Genomic DNA, 25,669 nt, shown 5'->3' on the forward strand with positions numbered 1-25,669 from the left:
TTAAAATACTTCACGTGTTCTGCTGTGCGGGTTCTCTGCCTCTGGCACGTTTTAGCATCTGTCAAAATGATACTTATAAAATTACCTGTCATGACAACGACCTCTCTTTGCTTCAACCCGAGCTAAGCAATGTGCATTATTCCACTCTCCAGGCAGCAGAGCGAGTGCGTTTTCTGCGCTTCGCAATGTTTGTTTTTAGCTCCTGTGCTGACCTCAGCACCTCCCCGGCAGGCGCGGGCAGGCGCCGGGTGCGGGCCCAGTTTACTCAGGGCTGGAATTCAATTAACATGTGCACGCGTGCACACGCTTGCACACGCGTGGAGGGAAGTGGGGAATGAACCAAGCCAGTTAAGTGGTGGAATTTTTACCTTCCACCTGGTCGTTCCCGGCTGCACACACGAGCTGAGCAGAGGAGACGCTCGCGCAAGACTCTGCCTGAGATGCCGCTCAGGAATCGGCAGGAGGGAAATGACACGTTTAAGACCCAGAAGTGAAACATGCGTTTTTCACAAAGCCTCGGGGAAGCGCAGGGAGGGAAAAATCCGGGTCACTCCCGCCTTCTCGCTGCATCAAGCTAAGGGACCGTGTGGTGTCGACCTGTCGCAGGTGACGTGTTCAGCCCCAAGTCCTCCCAGCCCGCGCCTGGAGTGACGCCTTGGCCCCGCGCAGAGCAGGACCCGGCCCGCAGACCCAAAGGGCCGGTCGGGAACAGCCAGGCCACTGTGTCACCTTTCAGCGGCCTATTAATTATTCACACAGACCCGCTCCTGCGATGGCGAGATCCTATCAGCGAGTTGTTCTGGTAACTTGGTAAACAGAGCTGACTCCCTCGGCCGGGGTCGGGGATCAGACTCCAGCCTCGAGCTGCAGGTGCCCTAGGGGGGACGGCTGCAGGGGCCACAGAGGCGGCCGGGGCCTGGTCCGGCCCCCGCCACGAGCACATGAGGACGCTGGCCCCCGGGACAGGGAGCCTGGGTGTCGGGTGCAAAGCTGGGGCCCCAGAGGGCAGGAGAGAACAGGAGCACGTGGGAAAACACCAAGAGTGAAATAAACAGCCGGGGGGGTCTCCTCCGAGGTGGGCTCCGGGCTCCCCCAGGGACCAGGCTCCACTGCGGTGACACACACACTGCAGGGACACAGACCTGTGCCCGGAGGGAGCATCGGGGCTGCTGGGCCCGGGTGCTCCCCTCCCCTCCCCCGCCAAAGGGAGGCGCAGGAAACTGCCCGTCTCACCCCAGACCGTCCTGACGGTCGCCGAGCACCAGCCCACGGCCACGCGGGGGGCAGGAGGGGCCACACCCGGAGCCCCCAGAGGCCCCTGAATGCCTGGTGCCACCCACAGCACGATCTTGGGCCCTCCGCCTCCAGCCAGAACCACTTCCCAGGTGCCACCAGCTGTCACCGTGTGGCACGTCCGTCCCACCTGCTCACCCTCCCGCAGCAGCCACAGGGTCCCAGGCACCTGGAGCGCCAAGGGCCGGACCAGGGACAGGAGGAGCCCAGGCCAGAGCTTCCGTCTCGGACGGCTGCGTCTGCTGCTCCACCGTGGGGAAGAGAAGCGGCAAAGTCCAGACGAACCCACAGTCGTCACCACGAACATGGAGGCTCTGCGTCCCGCCTCTCACATGCCCCAGCTCACAGCCACCGGGGCCGCCACACAAGGTCCAGCCAGACCCCGAACAGCCCACGGCCACCGGACGGAGCCGCCGGCAGAGCCCAGACAGGGCTGCCGCCTGCCGAGCCCAGGACCCCACTTGGCACAGCAAGTCGCTTCTCTGCTCCTCCTGCTGTCTGGTCCCAACAACTGCGCAGACTGTGACCGGTGGTCCCGGCGTGGCCAGCCCGGCGGTCGCCACGGTTCAGCCAAGCTTGGAGAAAGTCGTTCCGTGGAAAGGGCCAAAGGTGACCCCTGTCCCCGATGAGTAGTGCTGGCAGAGTGGGACGCGCCTGCCGGGAAGGAGTCCTCAGCGCTGGCATCTATGCCCGTCAGTGGAGCGATGGCGTCCCCAGATAAACCGAAGGCTGGGCCGGGGCAGGATGGTGCTGCCTTACCGCAGGAGCTACGGTCGGAGCCCACCTGGAGAGCAGGCGCCGCGCTCTGGCTCCTGCTTCTGAGCTGCTGAGAGGAGCAGCCGGCGACGGAGCCACGTAGGACTCGCGCTGGCGGCGGGAGAGACCCCCGGGTCCCAGCCCTGGCCCCTCCGCTCCGTGTTCTCTTGGGCCCGACTAGGTTTGACCATCCAGAGATCCCGGGGTTGGATTATGGGCAAACTTTTTGAAATGTGGCAGAAAACGTGCTTATCTCTCAACAGTACCTTTTTCAAATGCGAGAAAATGCGGACTAACGGTGGCTCCCAGTGGGCAAGGCCCGCGGCACCGACCCACCGACCACGGCGGCCCCGGGATCCAGCCCGTTTCCCGACTCATCAGCGATCCACGGCCTCCCCTGCGAGCCTTTCTCGGCCACCGCGACACGAGGCATCTCTGGAAAGGGAGGACAGGGCTCGGGTGCCGATGGACACGCAAAAATAACCCAACGGCACAGAGCACTGTGGTCACCGAGCTTCCACGGCAACCGAGAGTTTCCTGTTTTCACTGTTTTATAATCAACTGCAAGTTCTATTCTGATCCAATTTGTGGTCCACCAGCGGAAAGAGAAAACAAAACCCCTGTTTGCACCTCTGGCCTCACACCTGCACAGACACGGGCTCCGTTCATCACACACTCATCAGAAACTCTGAACGCCGACTTCTCATGACGGTGGGTGCTGGGGGGTCCTGGCGTTTGTGCTCAGGGACCGTCCCCTCGCGTCTCAGCTGTAGGCTGTCTGTTCCGCCAAACATGTTGCCGGCCTGTCCCATGTGGCCTCGCTGAACTGTGCCAACCGTTGCTTTGGAATAATTTTGAGGAAATTCTTAAGGACGTTGTAAATTACTCTCTCAAGTGTCACAAATCCTCCGTAACCTCTCGATCCTTTCTGTGTTGTCTGCATGGACGGACTGACGCCGCGCCCTGTGCCAGGGCGGAGGGCTCAGGGCTGGGTGACGGGGACAGGTGCCGCCCACACTGCAGCCGGGTTGCGGTGGCCCTCGGTGGCCCTTGCGGGTGGGCTCGGCCATTATTTCCCAAGTGCTCCACTTCCTCCCTTTGAAACCTTGCCCGTCGAGCAGCGAGGCGCCGCACTCAGCGGAACCGGCGAGAGAGGGCGGCAAGTGCCTGCGGCTGTTTAGCCAACTAAGCACAGGCGTAATCAGACCTTTCCCGCCTGGGAAGGTGGCAGCGTTAAATGTCAAGCGGCTGCCGTGCCGGCAGGACGCCGGCCTCCCCTCGCATCGTGCAGCCGACAAGGCAGGCATTAGCCGCCGTCGTGCGCAGGCCACAAACGCCAGCTCAGCACCGCCCAGGATGCCCGCTGGGTCCACGGCCCGGACTGTCGTGCGGCAAACAGGCCTTTGTCTCCACAGCCGCCCGCCCTCGCAACCTTCCTGCTTCTCTACACGGAGTAACACGGAGACGCGGGCCCGAGCTGAGCTGCCCTGCGGCGTGGGGACGGGGAAACTCTCCCCAGCGCCCAGGCCACGGCCCACACAGCACAGCCCGCGCGGGCGTCTGAGGCTCGGCGCTGACAGCCAGACATGGGAACCGCTGGCACCACGGACAGCAGCCTGGACGGCACAGCCAGCCCGCGGGGACAGGGGCCCGGCTGAGGGGCAGACGCCGCCCGTCCACACGGCTGCCAACGTGCCGCCTGGCCACAGCCACGCCACGCTCACGCCTTGGGTCATGTCCCCCAGTCAGTGTGAACCAGGCCAGGAAGAGCCACCCCTGGGAGCCAGGTCCAGAGGGGACACTGTGGCCGCAGGTGCCTCCCCTTTGGGGCACCCACGGCGTCCCCTGTGCCCCACGCTGGCCCCGCACCCGGCTCTGGGATCCGGCAGGGCTGGGGGGCCTCAGAGCCTGCACTGCCCAGGGGGCCCCAGCGGCTGGAGAAACAGCCCAGAGGTGTGGAGGCTTCGGGGAGTCTCGGAAGAACGGACCACCCAGACACCCATGCCGGCCGCGGGGCGAAACCCACGCCGCACAAGCCCCAACACGCAAGAGCCGGCCCGGCTGCAGGAAGGGCCGCGGCGCGAGCCGCTCCAGGCCGTGCGTGTCCAGGGACGGGCCAGGCCCTGACCACGGTTTGTGAAAGGTAACTTTTAAAAACAGGGAAAAGCTGCTGGTCGGAGATGCCTTTGGCACAGAAGCAGCACGTGGCTCGCGGAGTCAGCGATACCTGCACGACGGGGTGTCCTCCGGCCGATGCCTTCACGGCCCCCCGGCTGCCTTCCGTCTCGTAGTGGGCTCGGTGGTGGGACTTGGGCTGCACCTCGATGCGGAGCTCGTAGGGGCCCGAGTGGGACGGCAGCTGCCAGTCGAGGGCCGGCAGGGACGGGCTGAAACGACACACAGGGGGTTAGAAGTGCAGGCACGGCCGCACCACGCGTGGGCCTCACCGAGACGAGGCCGACCTTCCCACACCAGAGACCGGAAAGTCACGGACGGCGCGTGGCTCTGGCACTGGGACCCGTGGTCACGGCCCCGTCAGGGCTTCGCGACCGAGACGGAAACGTCTTCTAAGCACGGCCTTAAAATACTTCCCTTCCTGTGTGACAGGCTCCTACCAACTCTAATCTCCCCAATAACACAGGTTCCAGAACTTTTCAAAATCGAAAAGGCTGGTCTAAGAACCAGGAAGCCCTAATCTCTCGTGGCAGGTCTGGGGGACGGTGTGCAGCCCCCGCACCGCACACGCCGCACGTACACGTGTGAGCCGGTTTATCGTGCCTCACGGGGCAGAGCGACTCGGCCAAGCAGGTAGCAGGTGCTGGGCCCTGTGCCCAGAGCCCCCTCACAGGCGGGGTCCCGGCTGTGCACAGGGAGCGGCTCGAGCCTGAAACCCGACCCGTGGGACCCCCCAGGCCCCCCGACAGCTCGCACCCCGGTTCCTCCTTCAAAAAGACAAAGGCTTAACGTGAAAGGTGAAGGGAAACCCTGCAGGGTCCCGGGGGCGTCACTCACGCTGGGGCTCTGGCCCCTCCCTGGAAGGCAGTGAGTGGCTCGTTGTGGCATCTCGGGTGGGACGCGGGACCCTCGGGGAGGGGGAGAGGTGGCAGGGCCGGCCCGTGTGCGGAGCGGATAACTGGCGTGACGACCACCCCAGCCCCCGACACGCTGATGCCCAGCAGGTGGTCACGGCCCCGCGGTGAACGTGTCGTGCGAGACGCCCCCGCGCCGTGTTCCTGTCATCTTACGTACGGTGCTGATCCAATAAAAACACTGCTCTTTTGCTATTTACAGCTCAAGATCGTCCCAAAAGCTGCCTCACCGGTGACCACGAATGCCACAGAGCGGCGTCGTGACTCCAGCAGGCCCCGGACACGGCAGCAAGTTAAGGCAAGAACAGGGACTGTGGGGGGAGAGCAGGCCGGACGCCCACGGGGCAGCGGGCAGAGCCCAGGCTGGGCGGGCAGAGCTCGCTCGCACGGACGCCACAGAGCGCAGGGCAGGACGGGAGCCCGCGGGGACCCAGGCGGACCTGATCCGACCACGGCTACGGAGAGCGGGGCAGGGAGTCTGGATTCCGACGTGATGCTGTTACGGGATTGTTTTAAACTGATCGTTAAATGAGATAATGGTATCACAATTACTTTGTTTTCATTATATGGCAAATTATAGTTGCATATATTATTTACGGAGTATAAGAGAATGTTACAATTTTTGATTCGTTTTCTAAAAAGAGGCTCCTGCCTTTGAGAGAGACATGGAAACATCTGCGGATAACTGCGTGATGCTGGGCTTTGCTCCATGGCAGGGTGGGTGCCGGTGTGCGGGGGCCCAGGTGACAGGTCCCTAAGTCTGCACGTTTAAAATTCTCTGTAATAAGAGTGAAAGACCAAAAAATTGTTCAAGGTTCAGTTTGAAAGATACGTACTGAACACGGCACTACTCTAAGTCACGCGTGATCAGGGCGCATTTTTCTGTCCACGTTTAAAGAACATCAGACAGGCTGTTCCTGAAGAGGAACACAGGGAACCGCGCTGTCAGGCTGCCAGTTTTGGCCTCTGCCCTCGGGCTTCCCCTCGAGAGCTTTGGTGGATTCGCTTAAATTTACCAAAGAGCCAGAGGCTGCCTGGGGCCCCCACCCCCACCCCCACCCGTCCCAGGAAGGCCTCGTCCCCAGCCCTGAGGGCCCGCGGGTCCCCACCCTCGAAAGAGCCTCCAGAACCTCTCGACGGCTCTTCTGTCTAAACCCTTTGGGCAAAACCCTTTCAGTTCTGAAAGTTCTGCGTGAGCTCACCGCTCAGAACACCAACAAGGCTGCCGACTGCCCCGACCCAGGAGAGGAGGCTACAAACCCCGAGCATTGCAGGACTGACATGGCCCAGGGAGCCGGGGGCATTGAGCCCGGAACGTGAGATTCTGTCAAAACCAGACGCTTTCTCATCCGCACCCAAAGGCCTCCAACTACTGAGAAGTTTGGGGCTTTTTCTCCCTAATTTCAGAGGATGAGGAAAGGCCACCAGCGTGTTTCCCAGCCCCCTAAGCAGGCTCTGGGCCTCGGGGCCGTGGGGGCCACGCCCAGGACCACCCAGCGACTCGGCTCTAAGGCTCTTCCCGCGCCAGAGGCCGGCCTTCCTGGAGAGCGGCCTGAGTCCGGGTGGGGGGTACGGGTGGACGCCCAGCACGCGCTGTGCCTCGAGGACACCGGCGGGGGTACCGGCCTCTGGGGGCCACGTCTTGCCACGTTAGCGTCCAGCACCCCCGCCACCCTGCCCCTGGGACAACCTCACAGACCACGTGGTTTTAATCCAAGGTGCAACCACCAGGTCTCTAACCAAACCTTCTACGCTGGGCTTTCATTTCCGTAACCGGCAAGAAAGGCCCGGGGGCTCCCCAGACGAGCATCGTCCCGTCGAAGGTCCCGGCCTCCCAACCCCATGGGCTGCGCAGCTCCGCAGCACACGGGCGGCTCTCCCTGCAGCTCTCCCTGCAGCTCCGGCCGTGGGGAGGAGGCCTGGCGCAGGTGCCCCACCCAGGAGGCAGAGACCCGGGGACGTGAGGAGCCAGCAGCAGACGGGGCCTGAGCTGGAGGTGACCACGGCGTGCCAGGATGCGCTCGCCCCGCTCCTGCCACCCACCGTCCTGGTGTCCCGGGCCGGGCCCCTCGTGACGCCGGGCAGGTGCCAGCAGCTGGTCCTCACCTCCTGCTCCCAGACGCCCACGCCCACAGCAGGCCTGGAGGGGACCCCAGCCCTGGACCTGCCCCTGTGCCTGAGCTGGACAAGCCAGGAGGGGACGGGGGTTTCCTGGGCCCCAAACCCCTTCTCAGACGTCCCCAGAGTCACAGCTAAGCGGTCCCTGCAGAGGTGAAGCTTTGGCAGGGCGTGTTCAGGCTGCTCCGCCCAGGCTGCTCAGCAAACAACAGGGAATTCAGTATCCCGTCAGGCGAGGCAGGTGGGCACAAACGGCCGGAGCCTGAGGCCACGACCGGTTCGCTCTCGCCCAGAGGTGCTGCAGTCGTCCCTGGTCAGAGCAGGGTCACTCCTGACCTGAGTCTGCACACAGACCACGGACAGACCTGGACGGCCGTTATGGAAAGGCAAAGGGTGAGGCCAGCGGCGGCGGTTCAGGACGTGACTCTCTGGGCCACGGCAAACACAGCTGCTCCTCAGGGCACCTGCAGGGGCTTCGGAACAAGGCCGGTCCCCCGGGGACCAGAGAAACCCAGAGACCCGGCGCACGTTCTGGACGTTGCCCGACAAAGAACAGATTCCAACTCTCCTGTTGTGGAGCATGCTCCGTGGGGACTCGAGGCCCCGTCAGGACACGGCCCAGACGCCAGCTTGGCCCGAGTCCCCCGACCACGCCGTGCGCGTCCAGCACAGGACTGCGGAGGCTTCACAGCTCTTCACGCTTTTCTTTTGCATCTGGAAGTTTCTGTGTGCCTCACTTTCCTCACCCAAGAAGTGAAGTTGGTTCACGCACGCCGCTGCCCAGGCAACGCGCTCACCGCCCAGGGAGGGGCTTCCTGGCCGTGGCTGCCGAGGCTCCAGGGGAAGCAGCTGTCGTCACGGGCCTTGCTGCCCCACGGGCGGCCCGGTCCCCGGGGACACGCCAGCCACCGTCCACATGCAGAAACGTGCCCGAGAGCAAGTCAGCGTCTCCGTGCGGCCCAGGTCTGTACCAAGGGTCGTCCTAGCAACCGGGGGACCGTCTAGTTCCGGACGCAGCAGCCTCGCGTAGGGAGGGGCCTGGCTGCCAGCCTTCGCCGGGCACCACGCCTCTGACTGTGGCTGCCGTAGGTGACGGCTGTGGCCACGGAAACAGCAGCAGGACCACGACCCCGACCAACGTCGATGCTTCCAACGGCGTGCGCGAGCTCAGGGTCCCGGGGAGAAAACGGCCCCGTCGGAAGCACTGGCACCGCCACCTGGCCGCGCAGAACCGGCCGCAGGTGGGGCTGGGGGCCACGCCACGCCGGCTGACCACGCGCAGGACAGCTCTCCGGCACCGGGCTCTTCTGTGACAGTATCCACCACTTCAGATCTCAACGCTCAACTTGAAAATCTGAGCGTGAAGCCATGAGCGCTGAGATTATTTTATCCCGTCTAGGAACACAGGTGTGTAAGGCCCCCTTATCCCGTGTGCTTGGCCAGTAACAGACACGCAACGACCACGTTAAAAGGACAAAGAAGGCGCCGACCTGCCACACGCACCCGTGTCCACAGCGCCCTCTCGGGTCCCCACCGGCAGCTCCGAGCTGGCACCACAAAGCTCGTCTTCCACGTGTGGACGCGAGCTCTGCCACCCTGGAAAGAAACTGCGCCCGCAGGAAGCTGCGGCTGCCGCAGACTCTGCAGCAGGGTGGGAAGGAGACGCCAGCCAAGGCCACGTCCTCGCAAAGCACATGGCTCTGCGTCTGCGTCTGCGTCCGTCCTGCGGCGCCCGGGGCCCGTGCACAGTGCAGGTCTCACGCTGAAGGCCCAGCGCCAGGGTCTGGGTGCGGGGTCCACACAGCCAGGGATCCGCGCAGCCTGGGGTCCACACAGCCTGGGATCCGCGCAGCCTGGGGTCCACACAGCCTGGGGCCCGCACAGCCTGGGGCCTGAGCAGCCTGGGATCCGCATAGCCTGGGGTCCACACAGCCTGGGGTCCACACAGCCTGGGGTCCACACAGCCTGGGATCCGCGCAGCCTGGGGTCCACACAGCCTGGGATCCGCGCAGCCTGGGATCCGCGTAGCCTGGGCCTGACGCCCAGCTCTGTGGGGCGTGGCCTGGAGGCCCAGGACAAGTGACCCGCCTGTGCCTTGGCTGCGTCCGTGGCCATCCAGAGACCTGGCGGCCACAGCTTCCTTGGCTGCAGAGCACCGCTGGACACGGACGGGCCGTGGACTCTTCCCGCGGCACAGAAAGGCCCCGCCCCCGACCGTGCCATAACCACCCGACTCCGGACGCGGGACGCAGGTGCCACGAGACTCCTCCCTCCCCACTGGCAGCACGCGGGTCCCGAGCAGGGTGGGGCCAGGGTCACGGTGCGCACAGTGGAACGTCCGGCCTGGGCTGCGGGACCCCTGTGTGCCCTCATCCCTTCAGAGCTTCCTGTGGACCATCTGGCGCCCGGGAGTCACCTGCGGGTGATCCTGGTGCAGCCGAGGTCGCCACCGTTGCGAACGTCAACGCGCCTGGAGACAGGCTGCGCTCACCTCCAACACGTGGACCTGCCCGGTCTGGCAGCCGGTCGAGAGTCTCTCCCAGGCGCTGACTCCGAGCAGGGCTCCCCGTCGAGAGCAGAGGGGGTCGCGAGGACCTGCCTGCACCCACAGGGCCCGGGAGGGCGTGTGAGGAAGCCTGTCGGGCCCCGAACCGCAGGAGGAGATGCCAGAGCGGTTTGGACTCTCGCTGCCCTCACCGGCGCCCCAGACGGCCACGAGAGCCCGGGGAGCTGTTCCCTAAGACACAAAGGTCTGGACGGTCCGGCTTGGCCACCAGAGCCTGGAGAAGGCCCCTCACCCCAAGGCTGGGGGGCCACGAGAGCCGGAACCTTCATCGACCACCCTGCCCAGCGCCACACCCATGGAGACCAGGGTCCTGGGAGCAAAACCGCTGTCCACATTCCGAGGAAATTACCTAATGAGGCTGGGAGGGGGTTTGTGTTTGGAGAAAGAGAAGACAGAGATTTCCTTGTTACCGGTCCACAGGCTCATTTAATCTCATTCCAAATTAAGATGAACTCTGAAATGTTCGCATAATTTATACAACACAAAAGGGGTTTCATTAGACCTTTCACAGCATAAAAATTACTGATATTCCTATAATTTTCAGTATCAAAGCCAAAAACCTAAAACAAGCAATGTCTGAAATACACTTACTTGAACACGTAGCTATTTCGGATCATCCGAACCAAGGAGACTCTTAAGTAAAAATTGATCTTATTAAGCCTGTTTTGCTCCTTGGAAATTTTACTTCTTTTTAAGGACTGAAGCCAAAAAAGCAATTTTCACGTATAAGAATATAACTCAACAGATGTGCTGTAAATGTTACAAAGAGACTCATGTTAAAATGCTTCTGCCTTTCCAAACTAGTTTCTTTTTACCTGTAAATTCCTCCTGCCACGTTGCCCCTTTAAAGGCAAATTCAGGCCAGGTGTGGTGACTCACACCTGTTATCCCAGCACTTTGGGAGGCCGAGGCAGGAGGCTCACTTGAGCCCAGAAGGTGGAGGTTGCAGTGAGCTATGAGGACGCCACGGCCTCCAGCCTGGGGGACAGAGCGACACCCTGTCTCTGAAAAATAGAACAAAATTTTTAAGACATAAAGGCAAATTCAGAGATTATGCTGGCTGCAGATAGCTAATAAAACCTCAAAAGGTGAAGCTTTCCATGAGCCTATTCTAGAAGGAAAAAAAAGACGCCTCACGGACAGCCCTGAGGGACACGCGTATGGACCACAGCACGTGCTCGATGGAACCTGCCTGAGGGATCGAACAGTGAAGGGAAAATCATTTAAACTTTAGTTTCTTTAGGTTAATACAAAAATCTCTAAAAACCACCACCTGAAAACTACCATTTAGAAATGACCCCGTGGAAACGGGCATCTCCTAACACAACACTCAAGTCAGCGGCACCCGGGTCGGCATCACCGTCCCCGCGGGAGGGAGCACGGTGGGCAGGAAACCCCGCACCGTCCTGGAGAGACCGTGGCCTTCGCTCGATGCTGGGACAAAGCTCAAAACCCTGGCGCTCTTACTGGGGCGGTTCTGGCCAGAGCCCCGATTCCGCGCCAGCTGCCCATGCCGTGACGGCAGAAGCGTCTTCCATTGAACTCGAAAGTAACTCCAAACTGCAGAATTCTGTCAAATACTCTTATAGTTTCAGAAGCATTTTTACTTCTTCACCTTCAGCAAGACTTCAGCATCGTTCTCTGAAGCCCTGGGGGCCATCAGGGCTCCCACAGCCCGCGGCAAGACGAGCCCTGCGCACGGTTCCCGAGGAGGCTCCTCCCGGCGCTGGGCCGGGATTGAGGGGCAGCCGCCCCACAGGGAGGGCGGCCGGCTGTGCCGCGACAGGTTCTCCACCCCGAACTCCGCAGGTATCTGAAACCAGGGCCTTCCAGCTGCGCACTCGGAGACCCGGCTGACGTCGCCCGTGCGTGCCGGAGCCCCTCACGTGCGCGGACCAAAAGGTGTCCATGGGGAAGGAAGTGTGGCCCCTGCGTCTCACCGGCAAAATAACCCAGCAGCGCCTTTCTGCCATGGCTTCCAGCTGCCCCGGAGCAGCGGCTAATGAGATCGCGTGGAAATGTATCTCGAGGGACCAGGAAACATATTTTGATGTGGAACCAAAACAGTGGGAAAGGTTAACTGCACACCGCTGGAGACAGCCGCGCGTTCCCAAGCCTTGTTTGTTTGTACAGCGCACAGGAATGTCAGCACATCACGGCTCACCAGGGTGCTCTGTCACCAAGAGATAAAGGTAGCAGAGCCATTTGGCCGCAGAATTATTGCTGAAACTCCCAAGCACAGGAAAAACACAGCAGCCTGCTTCCAACTACCGAATCAAAGGCAGGTCCGGCACGGACAGAGAGGAAACGCCAAAGCAGACGCACCGCGGTTCCCAAGGACCCCGCCACGGAGCAGGCCAGGCAGGGGCCCGCGACAGGCTCCATCTGAAAGCCACCCACGCTGGCGCTGGGCCACAAACAGGCCTCAGGGCTGAGCTGTGTCCCCCGGACCCAGACGTGGGGCCCTGGCCCCAGCGTGGCCGTCTGTGCACGGGGTCTTCACCATTTCCCAGCTCAGAGAAGGTCAGAGCAGGCCTGACACACGGGACCAGCGTCCGTGTGAAAGGGACATTCAGACAGAGACACGTGTGGGGGAGGGACAACGTGGAGAGACACGGACAGGGAGTGGCGGGAACAGACCCCCACCCGAGGGAACCCCTGGGGGGTCCCTTCCTGCTGACAACGCCCCATCCGACGGCAGCTCCGCAGCCCAGGACGCGCCGGCCTGGAAGGTCGGAGCCACCCTGCCCTCCGCGGCCTCGACCGGCTGCTGCTCCAAGGTCTCCTGTCCTGCCCCTTTGCCACCAGCTCCCACGGGGTCAGCTGGGCTCGGTCACAGCCTGGAGCTGAGCCGCCATGGGCAGCTCTGACCCCGGACCCCGTACGGCTTCGGGCGGAGAGGGGCACAGTGAGGCAGTCTTTGCCACGTGGGACCTCGCCGACTGGCTTTCACCACAGGGGCACACCCCCCTGCTGCCAGCCTGGTCCTACACGGCCTGTGACAAATGGGAGCAGGAGGGACAGAACCCGGTGGTGGCCAGGCCTGGGCTGCCCCAGGGGCCTGGGAGCGGCCACGGCCCTGACGTCACAGGCCGTACAGACCCGGGGCAGCGAGCGCCTTGCAGGGAGCGCGAGGCCCATGCGGGGAAACTGCTTATTAAACGTGGAAACACCAGGCAGGGCAGGAGGACCAGCCAGGGGCAGCGGCCCTGCACTGTCTGGAAGACCAACAGCCGCAGACCAGAGAGCAGGAGCTGCCTGCGCCCTCCCCGCCGGCTGCCAGCCAGTGCCGGCGTCTCCCGGGAGGACGCGGCTGTGTTGTTCTCGAAACGCAGCAAGTCGGCTGCCCTGGGGAATTGCTCAGCCCAAGTCCCATCTGCGGTGACGGCAATTAAGACGCGAGAGGCAGCGCGGAGCCTGGTCTGCGCCGCTGCGGAGGCAGCTGTGAGCACCTGTCTGTGATCCCGTCACGGGCAGAACCTGCCCCAGAAGCCACGTGCTGCAGCCCCGACCCCAGCGGCTGCCAAAGCGACCTTATGGGAAATAGGGACCGTGCAGAGATCAGGCGAAAACGAGGCTGTCGGGGCGGCCCCAGCCCAACAGGGCCAGCGCCGGCACAGAAGGGAAACCGGGGACAGACAGATGGCCAAGGCTGCACGAAGACGAAGGCAGAGACCGAGACCCTTCTGCGGGCCAAGACCACCAAGGATTTACCACAAACGACTGGGACCTCAGGGCATGGCCTGGGACAGACCCTCGCACACAGCCCCAATAGGACCCCGAGGAAACCCTGTCCTGACTTTCGGCCTCCACAGCCACAAAGGAGTCCCTGCCTGGTGTCCGGGCCCAGTCGCCAGCCACCCTGCCCCACCCGGCTCACCTCATGTACGGCGCGGGCGTCAGGGACTTGGGCTTCGCCCACTGGTACGGATGCTGCGGCACGGACAGGTACTGGTCGCAGAAGGCGCCCTTCCGGATGTGCTGGAAGGAGAAGTCCTCGGGCGGGAAGTCGGACGCGGGCGGCGTGGGGCCCAGGTCCTCCCCGGCCGGCTCCACCTTGAGCGCCACCGAGGGTGAGTGCTCCAGGCCGGTCTTGCGGGACTTGATGGGGACGCCGTCGCCCAGGTCCAGGCTGCTGTCGGTGGTCAGGGCATTGATGGCCGCCACGATGGCCGAGCTGGTGTACTGGGTGGTGCTGCCCAGCCACGTGTCGTCCGTCACGCTGACGCGGGGGGAGCCATGTGGGGACGGCGTGGGCGAGTGGTGGGGCGAGCAGGGGGCCCGGCCGTTGAGGCTGTACTTGCGCTTGTTGCAGGGCGACGCGGGCCTGGAGCTGCGGGCGCCCAGCCAGCTGTCCTCCGTGACGCTCGCGCGCGGCGAGGTGGACGGGGAGTGTCTCGGGGAGCCCAGCAGGGTGCAGGCCCCCAGCCCACGGGGAAAGCCCTCCTCGGGGTCCGTGGTCTTGGGGGACACGCAGGGAGACTGCCAGGGGGACGTCTGGGGGGACGTGTACGGGTACGAGTAGTTGGACTCATAGGAGGAGGCCTCGGAGTTGCAGCTGCGCGAGGACAGGCTGCTGGCTGGGCTGAGGCAGGCGGGGTCCCGGTAGGCCTCCAGGCCCGGCAAGCTCAGCGTGGCCGTGGACGGGGACCGCTTGGTGCTGGGGATGACGTCCTCCACCTCCACGTCGTGGAAGAACTGGCCGCTGTTGTGGTGCAGGCCCAGGTACGAGGTGATCTCGATGCGAGGACTCTCCAGGGCCGGGGCCCCGTCAGGCCTGATGCCGCCGGCAGAGAGGAAATACCCCGAGGACGCGCTGTCCACGGCTGCCCCGTACCCCGCGGAGTGACTCGCTGCTGGCATGGCCGAGATGCCCGCGGCCGCGGACTGCAAGTCGTGACATGGGGCTGGCAGCGAGGGGTGCCCCGTGGGGAGCGGCAGGGCAGAGCCGATGCTGGGGGGCGCATAGCTGTAGTGCTCTGGAAGGAGAAAGGAGACGGCATGAGGACACGGCGTCTGGGAGCACAGACCCACGCGGTGCAGCCCTGGGGCATCACCACCCACCAGCCCCACCCAGTAGCTGCTGCCTCTGCCCCAGGGAGAGGCCTCTGCAATGTCCTGAGATCACACGGCCCAACAGCTCAGAGTGACGGCCCAACAGCTCAGAGTGACGGCCCCCCGTCCTACCTGGCCAGCAAGGTCCCCAGGGCCCCCCAACACTTCCGCTGCCACAATGTCCCCCCCAGACAGCTGCATGGCGGGTCCCCTCACTGTCTTCTGCTCTTCCCCAGCCACACTAGCTTACTTTCAGTCCCCTAAACCCAACCTTGGGGAAACCTCTCTAGTTTGTTTTTCCTCCTTAACATGTATCACAGTCTAACATTGTATATTTCCATTCATTCATTTCACCCATCATCTCTTCGATGAGTAGAAACCAAGTTCCACAAGAGCAGGAAATTTTGCCAGCCTTAGTCTAGTCTGGCTTACTGCTGTCTTCAGAACCTAGGACTGTGCCTGGCACATAACATGTATTCAGTCTGTTTAATGGATGGAAGGATGATGGATGGATGGATGGATGATGGAAGGATGATGAATGGATGGATGGTGGATAGATTAATGGTGGATGCATGGATGATGGACAGATGGATGGATGATGGATGGATGGTGGATAGATGGATGGTGGATAGATGAATGATGGATGGATGGATGATGGATGGATGGTAGATGGATGAATGATGGATTATGGATGGATGGATGGTGGATGGATGATGGATGATGGACGGATGGATGGATGGATGATGGACAGATGGATGGTGGATGAATGGTGGATGGATGGATGATGGATGGTGGATGGATGGATGGATGGATGGAGGGATGGTGGATGGTGGATGGATGGATGGACGGATGGATGGTAGATGGATGGATGGATGATGGATGACGGATAGATGGATGGATGATGGATGGTGGATGGATGGATGATGGATGATGGATGGATGGTAGATGGATGAATGATGGATTATGGATGGATGGATGGTGGATGGATGATGGATGGATGATGGATGACGGATGGATGGATGATGGATGGTGGATGGATGGATGATGGATGATGGATGGATGGTAGATGGATGGATGGATGATGGATGACGGATGATGGATAGATGGATGGATGATGGACGGATGGATGGATGGATGATGGACAGATGGATGCTGGGTGAATGGTGGATGGATGGATGGACGGATGGATGGTAGATGGATGATGGATGGATGATGGATGACGGATGGATGGATGATGGATGGTGGATGGATGGATGATGGATGATGGATGGATGGTGGATGGTGGATGGATGATGGATGGTGGATGGATGATGGATGATGAATAGATGGACGGTAGATGGATGGATGGTGGAGGGATCAATGATGGACGAGGGAGGAGAGAGGGATGTGTTTTAGGTACAGGGACCTAGACATGTAAGTAGATTTTCATAGGCTAATCAATCACTGCCAAGGTGCCCCAATCACCACCTACAAAGAAAACCCCTCAAGGAGTGATGAAAACATGGATTCTGGGATCCCTCTCATGGAGATGCTCATGGCCTAGGAATCCATCTCTGAGGACAAATGCACAGCTAGGTTTAAGAATCATTATGCGTTAATTACACCTCAACAAAATATTTTTAAATTATTAGTGTAATTAGAAATTTTAACAAGAAAAACAGGCTTCTGGATTTCTGATTTGAAAAGACTTTTTATAACATCTTGGAACCTCATCATCACATGCCTGGAGACGAGTATTCCAAGGTCTCTGAATAATGGAAACAGCATGTGGAAACCCTATCTCCGTCTCGGGTTCACGTCTGCTGGCCTGAGGATGTTCTGCTCGAGGACAGAGCTGCCTTCTGCTGTGTGCCGGCTCGACACTAGCAAGGACAAACCCCACAAAAACCAAGGGTCTCGAGGTACCAGTGCAAACGCCATCACAGTTACCAACAGAGACAGCTGTCGCCCCCCCAAACGAGGGAATCCATGTCTGCTGTTAGTATTTCCAGAAGGAGCCACCCAACCGCCCTCTCTGGTGATCCCGTCTGTTAGAATCTTTGCTGGCGAAGTTCACGCTTTCATCTCTGCTGCTCCCCAAGTGGCCTTTCCTCCAAGGGCAGCTCAGGCCCCTGCCCGGGAGCCCAGTGAGAGGACACCAGTTCCCCCCCACCTCAGAGGGCCCCGCTGCCCTCCAAAAATTCCAGGCACGCTGGGGGAGGCAGAGCCTGACGAGAAGGAAACGCAACGGAGGGAATCAGAAGCGCTGTTGGAGCTGAGTCCCGCTCAGGACACCTGCAGGCCACGAGGGGCCCCTCCAGCTCAGAGGGAAACCAGGCCGGTGGTGGCCGTGCCCAGGTCCTGCCTCCCCAGTCGTAACGCCCCTGCAGAGCAGAGGAGCCGCGCAGGGTCCCCCCCAGCCCCAGGGAGCACGGGTGTCGACACGGTTGAGGACCCCATGCTTTCCACAGCAGCACACTGCAACCAGGAGCAGCCAGAGCCGGCGTCCTGACCCCAATGCCACCCCCAGCCTGGCATCCCGGTAAGAACGCAAGGGCAGCCCCGGGGTCTGCTCCAGCCCCAAGACACCAGCCCCGGGACTGACGCACCCTTATCCAAGACAGCCCCCACGTCCCCCACACTGCATGCTCACTGGTCACGCCACGAGAAAAGCTACTATGTACTACTAAAAATTAGATTACAATCTTCTTAAACATCACCCTGGAAAGCTGCTTCCTAGAAGAGGAGGTGAAGCCACGGAGGAAGGAGCCTGGCCCCTCATAGAGCCCCGCCCAAGCACCGTGGTGACCACTCAGGAAGGCTCTGTGGAGTCCCTGAGCCCAGGGCTGCCGCACCTGCCGGACAACAGGCTCACAGGTGGTCCCCTGCTCCCAGGTGCCCACGTGCCCGGTGTCCTGCACCAAGCCCGTCCCAGGGAAACCCCTGGGCCCCCGCACACTCCGCACCTGGGGGCTTGTCGAGTCCCTTGGTAGCAGGAAGGCCGGAACCCACGGGACGGACGAGGCTGAGTCTGTCTAGCGGGTGACGCTGGCTTCACCGGGAGGGTCTCACCCTGGAGCCGCCGGGGGCCCTACCCGCCAGACCCTGAGCTACTCATGCTCTCCTCTGCTCTGTATTTTTACCAAAAATTGTACAAAAGATACACCTTGCTAAACAACGTTTCTTTACAGCCACTGCCTGTGTCTACACTATCATACGTGTGCTGCATAAACACAGGTATGTTCATACGTGCACACGCATTGAGGTTCTCCCCCTACGTTTCCCAAATCAGAACTTTCACTTTTAAAAAGCTGTGTTTCAAAACCCTGAATGTCCCTACGGCATCTCTCCATCTTCCAGTAAGAAGTCAGATGGTAACCAATTCAATCCAAGCACAGGTGGGCAGGACGGAACGTGGAAAACACCGTATTACTGCGGTGGGACCTTCACACGATGGGCAAGAACGTGAATGATGCAAGCGTGAAATTGTGCGTTCACAGGCAGGTTTTCAGGTGATCAGGATTCAACAGGTAGTTTCTCTGCGGCTGCACAACACCCAGGACCAGCGTGTCCCTCGCTCCACCCGGGTGCTGTTCCCTGCCCAGCGCAGGACGTCTGCCCCGTGGGTCCCTGCCACGCCACGTGGTCTGAAACTGCATTTCTTCACGAAGTTTCTCCCACGACCGCTGTCGTCCCGCAGCCCATCGGCCTCTCCAGCCATCTCCGTTCTGGTCTTCAGACCCCCCCTGCCCCCCCACCCCCGCCAGTCACAGATGCCGCCCACACCTGGGCACCCACCTGTGCCTGCCGCACCTGCACAAGCTCAGCACTCAAAGGGCCACGTCCTGTGGCCTCTGCTCCGAGCTCGCGGCGTGGCCTGAGTAGCAGTTCGGAGCCCCACGAGCCCAAGCAGGAAGCCACAGGGGCTCCGGCTTCTCCGAAACTCACCCTCGGGACGAGGTGCACCTCCGGACGTGCTGTCCTCGAGGCGGAAATGCCCTGACAATGGTGACAACCGAGTGTGACCCCTCCCCACAGGAAAGCGTCTGCCCGGCCCTTGGCGGGAAGGGGACGTACCCGGAGCCCCCACCCCCCCAGCACCTGCTGGGCCATCGGCTTGTCTAGGACCCTCATTTTGTGTGAAGCATAAAAGCAACCTGACATTCAGTTAAGGCAGAACTGTGTTTGAAACAAATCGTCGACCCTGGAAGACCAGAAGGCAGCAGGCAGGGCTGGGGGGAACAGGGAATCCCGCAGGTAGGCACGTGCCCGGCGGCTGCCTCGGAGATAGAGACCGAGGTGTCTGCCAGCGCCCGGCAGGCGCTTCCTGGGCCTTTCCAGCCTCCCGCCGTCCAGACCCCAAGGAAACGTACCTGCGGGTGAGGAACGTGCAGGTCCCGAACTTCCTTTCCCCCAGTTAAAAGAATTTCTTTCTGAGACTCAGCTGCCCACACAGCCGAACTACATGCGTGGCCAGGAAGGTAACTTTGAAGTTTTTTTAAATAAATCCTAACAATGAGCACAGCAAGTCTTGGGCCCCCACCCCCAAGGCTCAGCGCCTGGGCCAGTGATAAGACCCAGCGCTGCCGGGGCCGGCGCCAGCGGCGTGAGCACCACAGTTGGAAGGTTCTAGATGAAGTGGGGCAGCAGGTCTGACAGCGTCCGCGTAAAGTCACCTTTGGGGCTGCGGTAGGAACGGGGTTCACGGAGCGCAGGGGCACTCGTGGCGAGACACGGCCCGACCCCAGGGCATCCTGAACGTGCCTCAGTGAAGCCTGGCTCAGTGAGGAAGGAAAACACACAAAGCTGCTATTAAAAAGCAAAAATGATTCACCTAAGCACGAGTTTTCCTCAATTCAACAATCACAAAATGAAGGCTTAGATGCCTAAACCTCACGAGGAACCCTCAGCCAGGGTCTGCAGGACGGCCGTCCGCGATCGCTCAGACCAGCAGACACGGGGGCCCACAGGCCCGGGGGGCAGAGGCCCCTCACGCACCGGGTGCTGCTCCCGCCTCCCCACCCCTCCCTCCTAGCTGTCACTCAGTTGGGTTTTATCATCCACTTAGACTATATTCAAATAGGAATTATTTAACTATTCAAAGGGATTGCATTTACATGGAATGAAAATATTTCCAGTAACTTTCCAAACAATTCGGAAACGTTCGGGCTGACCCATGCCACGTCCGAGGCCACCATGGAGATCAGCGCCCATCAGGGTCACCTACTGCTGGCAGGACCTGGCTACGTGCCAAGCAGGGCTCACTGAAGCACAGCACAGGTGAGCAGAAAACAAAGAGCACAAAGTTATCTAACGTAGCAGCAGGCAGCGCAGTGTTGCCTGTCTTCCGAAGGCATGACCCCCTCCCCTGAGCCCTCCAGTCGCCCTCGGCCCTGCTCTCACCGTCCCGCTCTGCACGGAACACCTGGCCAGGTGCACGCCCACGGGAGCAGGTGTGAGCCGCCGGCCCGAGGGGCGTGTCCTGGCTCCCAGGCTGGCCAGGCCCCCTTGGCCTCCGCAAACCCAACAAGCCAGAGCGTCACAAGTATTGTCTCATTCTGAGGCATAATTTATTTCAGAACATACAGGTATATTATTTCTGAACTACCACAAAGACGCACGTCAGTGGACAAACCGCAGAGGAGCAGGACCCTGCGGCTGAGGCCGCCCCCCAGGCCCGCGGGCACCTGCCCTTCCCGGGCGTGTGGAGACGGGGCCGCCCACCGGCTCTCCCCGCACAGGCAGGCTGGGGACGCGCCTGCCTCGGCTTCCAGCAAGAATCACCATCTCTGGCCACGGCCAGAGCTCTCGTCCTTCACAGACTCTGAGAAATGGCCCCTCACAAATGACTTTTCATCTTCATTTTAAGGAACATCCCTTTAGCATTTGCTGGGGAGGAACCACAGGACAGGAGGCTAGAAATAGAACCGGGCCACGTGGGCCGGCCAGGCCCGTCCTCCCGACGCCACGCCACCTCCTCCCAGACGGCAGCAGAGGCCGCCCAGGCCGGGCGAGAGTGAAACTTCGCGTGTGTTGGAAATAAAACAAAGCAAAGCACAGCAATAAAAGCCAAGACCTTGCGGCCGCCTCAGCGCTGGGCAGAGCGCTCCCGCCCGGACGGCCGGGCCAGGCCCCGCGGCGTGACAGACAGCAACAGCTTCGAAACGCCGCTCACCCAACAATCTGACAGCGAGAAAGATTTATAAAGGCGAACAGAATGGTCTCGTCACAGCAACAAACAAACGACATTTAATGCTCCGTGAGCAAGCCCTCCTTCCCACACCTGGGCCCAGCCCCGCACTCGTTCCTCCAGGAGGTTCCGGAACATTCCCCCAGCCCAAGTGCACATCACTTAAAGCACCACTTTCCAACTCTGTTTTCAAGGAATTAAAGCAGATGCAAGTTGTTCATCACTAGCCAAGGTCTTCCTGTGAAAAACGTGACAGAACTGAAGTCCCCTGACCGTGTGGACGCGTCCTTGGCCGACACAGCTCCGCAGCGTGAGGGCCGCGGCTGCGAGTGTCACAGCCGCAAAGCTTTCCCCAAAGCGCGGCCGGAAGGAACTCCACGCTGTCCCGAGGCTGCTCTGCCCTGGAGGCCGCCCGCCACCGTTTCCTGCTGCAGCCACACCAGCCCCCCTGCAGGGGAGAAGTCGTGACTACTTGGTGACAAGGACTGGAGAATAAGAAGTCCCCCGGAACTTCGTCTCTGAAGAGATCCCTTTTCCACATGTGAGCCATTAAGTGCCACCAGCCATGCCCCGGAAGGCAAGTGGGCAGACGCGTCTCGCGGAGGTTTGGACGGCGGCCCTGATGCCGGGGCAGCTCCAGCCGGAGACCCAGAGGCCTCGGCCAATTTTCTCCCGAGTTGCCACGGCGACGGCACTGGCAGGGCCAGGCTGGCCAAAATAACTTAGAAAACAGGAGCCCTGGGGCGGGAAGCGGGGCACGCCCGCCTCCCAGCTGATGAGCGAAGCAGCTATTTCCTGAGCCCCCAAGGCGCACCCCCCCAGGGCAGCCGATGGCCCGGCCTCCCCTGGGTGGGGACAGGAAGATGCCAGGCACCCGTGGCTCAGACATCACTCCCATCCTGCCCAGGGCAAATTATTTTAAAAATTCTCTTTTCGCTCTCCCAACAAATAGTCATGGAGTATCTATTATTTACACCTGCTGAGCACTTTGGAACTAAAGACTCCGTCCCTGCCTCAAAGGAGCCTCCTTGAGACAGGCCAGCATGAGAAGAGGAGGTGCCCTGAGCCACAGGGAGGGGGCCAAGGGCCCGGGACCACCCGCCTGGGGTGAGCTCCCCCTCCACAGACGGCCTCCAGTCTCAGCGCCAGCCGCGTCCTTTCGGATAAAGTGTGAATTTTTGTGCTCAGTACAGTCTATAAAATTCAGTATTCCCTTGCTTTGCAATCGACCTCAGAATAATTCAATTATTCATTTATTTGTATCCAGGCTCATTCATTATATGCACATACGGAATGCTTTCTAGCAACTTCTCTCTAGCCAGAAAAGGGGAGGACCCTTCCCAGCTCTGGCCTCCCCTCCCAGAGCTGCCTCCTGCTGCCTGAGATGCCAGCCCAAAATACTGGGCTCCAGGTGCCAGCCCTGGAGGTCAACACCGCCGTGACCTCCAGGTGGAGACGCACCTGCACAGCCAGCTTGGAAGGCAGCCTGGGGGCCTCGGTCTGCCCGTCCACGGAGAGAGCCCCGGCTCCAGGCGGGACGTGCCTCCCATCGAGGAGCTCCGTGAGGCAGCGCCTGCCTGTGCGGGGGACTCTGTCCTAGACCCACACGTAACCCAAAGCACAAGAGGCCACCTGCCTCCTGGTCAGAAGGGACCCTGAGCGGAGTCCCCACATCTGAGGCTGACAGGAACAGGGTGTCAACTGTGGCACCCACCCAAACTGGCCTCCTGTGCTCTCCCCCAGAAGAGCCTATAGTGACTGTTCGGCTAGAACCATGTGTCCAAAACCACCACAGAAAGGTGCTGGTGACAGCCGCTCACGTACAGCTGCTGTTTCGCACGGTGACATGCACGTGGAGACACAGAGTTGGGCCTGTCACCAAGCACCCGCTGAGCCTCTGCCCTGATCCAGACACAGCGCCTGGCACGGTGCAGCCCCACCACCAAGGCCCTGGCGTGCCCCGGCCATGCTCCTGCTTCCTTTGAGGCCGTCACCAGCGGGCTAGAGTGGCCGGCTGGACACCCTCCCCCAAGTGGCCTGTGCTGTGTCTGCCGAGAGCTGCCCAGACCAGAGCGCAGGCCCCGGGTTCCACCCCCGACCTCTGGCAGGGCCACAGTTATCCACTGAGTCCACAGCAAGGGGGTGCACAGGGCCCTGCCCTGCCCAGCCTGTGGGCAGACACCCGCCCGGGAGCCTCTGCCCCACGGGGTCTCTGAGGGGCCTTCAAAGATGGCCCAGGATTCGAGGTAGCTGACACCTGTCTGGGACCACCTTCCACACGTGGAAAGGTCTGGAGTGGGGTCCTTCCACGGTTCAGTTCTACCAGTGGCATCTGCTGCATGAGCCACGAGCAGCCGAGTGCCCCGGGGAAGCCCTTCTGCTGGGACAGGCTCCTACCGCTGGCCGGAAAGGGCTCCAGGAAGGCTCTGGGCACCGCCAAGCAGCCGCACAGAGCAGAGGGCGCCTGTGGGGCCAGGTGCCCCCTGCAGCCCCGCAACTGCCCCTTCGCCTGCCCTGGTGTCCACCGGGACCCCCAGCCAGGTACGACAGGAGAAGGGGGCTGTCCTCCCAGGGGGACGCGCAGGGAGGAGGGGGCCGTGAACAGCAGGCACTGGCCTGGCGGGAACATCCATCTCTTCAAAAAACGAACAAGACAGACTTTTAAAGGGGGGGCCGGGAATGTCGTGATCAACACCGAAGTGGACGGTCCCTCCTGGCCAAGGTCCTACCCCTTCCCACACTGCGTCCCCACGGGGCCAGGACAGAAAGACCCTGAGGACTGGGACGAAAGGCTACGGTACGGGGGGCAGGCTCTGATCTGTCTGGGGCGCCTGTGGTTCAGAACAGAAGGAGACCGGCGCTGGGGGTGGGCTCTGGGGTGGCCTCTCCCGGGGCCTGGCCGAAGGTCCCAACTGGCTCTGCCACCAGTACTCAGTGGCTCTCTCACTATTCAAGAGTGCCAACTGGCGGAGAGGCAGTAGTTTACTTGCTATTTGTCTAACTGGAACCTTTACTTTTGACATACAAGAGAAAAGGAAAGAAAGGAAAGGCCCGGGGTCATGGCACGTTGTGTGTGAACTTGAAAACGGAGCCGCTTCACCAGAGTCTCAAACCCAAGTCCCTGCTAGCGAGCTGCGCAGGTGTCAGGGCCAGGGCACGAGCAGGGGGGCTGGGCTCCCCGAGGGGCCGCTTCCTACTGCCCTCTGGCACTGCTGCTGACCATCTGTCCCCAGACGACAATGTCCAAGTCCTGTGCCTTGGACACTCGTCTCCCCTTGGAGAAGCGTCACACGGGCCACCCTGGAAAGGAGGGGCGTCCTCCCACACCGGGACCTCTCTCCAAGAGACCCGCTGCTGTCTGATACCAGCAAGCCACGGTGCGGGCCAGGTGAGCCACCTGCATCCAGAGCGGGCTGAGCCCACAGGTGGCCTCTCCGCCCCCCGGAGCGCGTCATTAACGTCGTGTATTTGTGCCAGTCCCGCCGCGCCCAGGGCGCCCGCAGGGAGCCTGGGGTCGAGGGCCTGACTGGGGGGCCGGGCGGAGGACGGGACGAGGGATGGGGGGGCGCCCGGGACCGAGAGGCGGGAGGGGGAGGCGCAGGCCGGGGCCCCCCACTCCACGACCCCGACCTGGACCCGGGGCGCGCCCCAGACGCCCCCGTCTCCAGATCCCAAAGTTCCCCGGCCCTGCACCCCCAAATCCCCGAGTCCCCAGACCCCCGCGCCCCCACGTCCCCAGGCCCCCGCGCCCCTCCCGGCCCGCCTGACCCACCTTGGGCGGCCGCGGCGGCGCCCTCGTCGCCCTGGTTAAACTCGAAGAGGAAATCGAAGTCGAACTCCTGGTCCTCCAGCCCCGTCATGTCAGGGCCGGGGGCGGGGGGCCGGGTCCGGCCCGGGTGGGTCCGGTCCGGGTGGGTCCGGCCCGGGGCTCCCTGCGCCCGGCGCTCGGCGGCGCGGCCTCCGCGTAACGTGACCCCCACCCCGCCCGCCCCTCCTCGCCCGGCCCCGCCCGCCCCTCCCCCTCCCGCGCGCCCCGCCCCCGCCCCGCCCCTGCCCCCCGCGGCGTTTCCGGGTTTACATAAACAAGCGGCTCGCGGCCGCCGGCTTCCGAGTTTTAAATAAACGCCCCCGGAGCCCGAGCGCTGCCTGCGGCTCGTGCCGCCCCCGCCCCGGCCCCCTCCGCGAGCGAGACCCCGGCCTGAGCTCTGCCCGGAGCGGCCCCTCCACCGGGGGACCCGGCGGGCAGAGACCGGCAGGCCTGCGCCCAGGGCCACGGGATTTGCTTAAAGTTAAAAAAAACATTTCTACCCTGCGGGGCCTCCTCCCCCCGCAGTGAGGCTTCGCCCCGCGTGGCTGCCCGGTGCGCCACGCGCACGTCCCGCCAGGCCGGGCTGAAACCGCAGAGCCTGGCGAGGGGCCGGCTCCCCCCAGCCGCAGTGCAGGAACTGCACAACTTCAGTCAACTCTGGAAATACCATTTTCCAGCCCACGTTGCTAAAGAGATTACCCGAAGGTGCCAGGAAAATGGAAGGTTTTCCGCAGTTTCCAGAGCTCTGCGCTCTGCACGAAGTAGCTCCACTGCCCACAGGCCGTCCAGGTTCTCTGCGGCGGACTTGACTTGCA

At 61.8% G+C, this 25,669-nt stretch overlaps 1 protein-coding gene across 1 annotated transcript in view; it reads right to left on the reverse strand.

Moving 5' to 3' along the window:
- Positions 1–25,017, reverse strand: part of NFATC1 (nuclear factor of activated T cells 1) — an 82,267-nt gene extending 57,250 nt beyond the window's left edge. Inside the window, exons 1-3 of the mRNA XM_069468329.1 lie at positions 24,819–25,017; positions 13,703–14,801; positions 4,277–4,436 (exon numbers count right to left, since the gene is read on the reverse strand). Of these exons, the coding sequence (XP_069324430.1) occupies positions 4,277–4,436; positions 13,703–14,801; positions 24,819–24,906 (1,347 nt within the window). The 5' untranslated portion in view covers positions 24,907–25,017. The remainder of the gene's footprint in view (positions 1–4,276; positions 4,437–13,702; positions 14,802–24,818) is intronic.
- Between the last annotated feature and the right edge of the window lie 652 nt (positions 25,018–25,669).

This window comes from Eulemur rufifrons, chromosome 5, assembly GCF_041146395.1.
Source record: "Eulemur rufifrons isolate Redbay chromosome 5, OSU_ERuf_1, whole genome shotgun sequence".
NCBI lineage: Eukaryota > Metazoa > Chordata > Mammalia > Primates > Lemuridae > Eulemur > Eulemur rufifrons.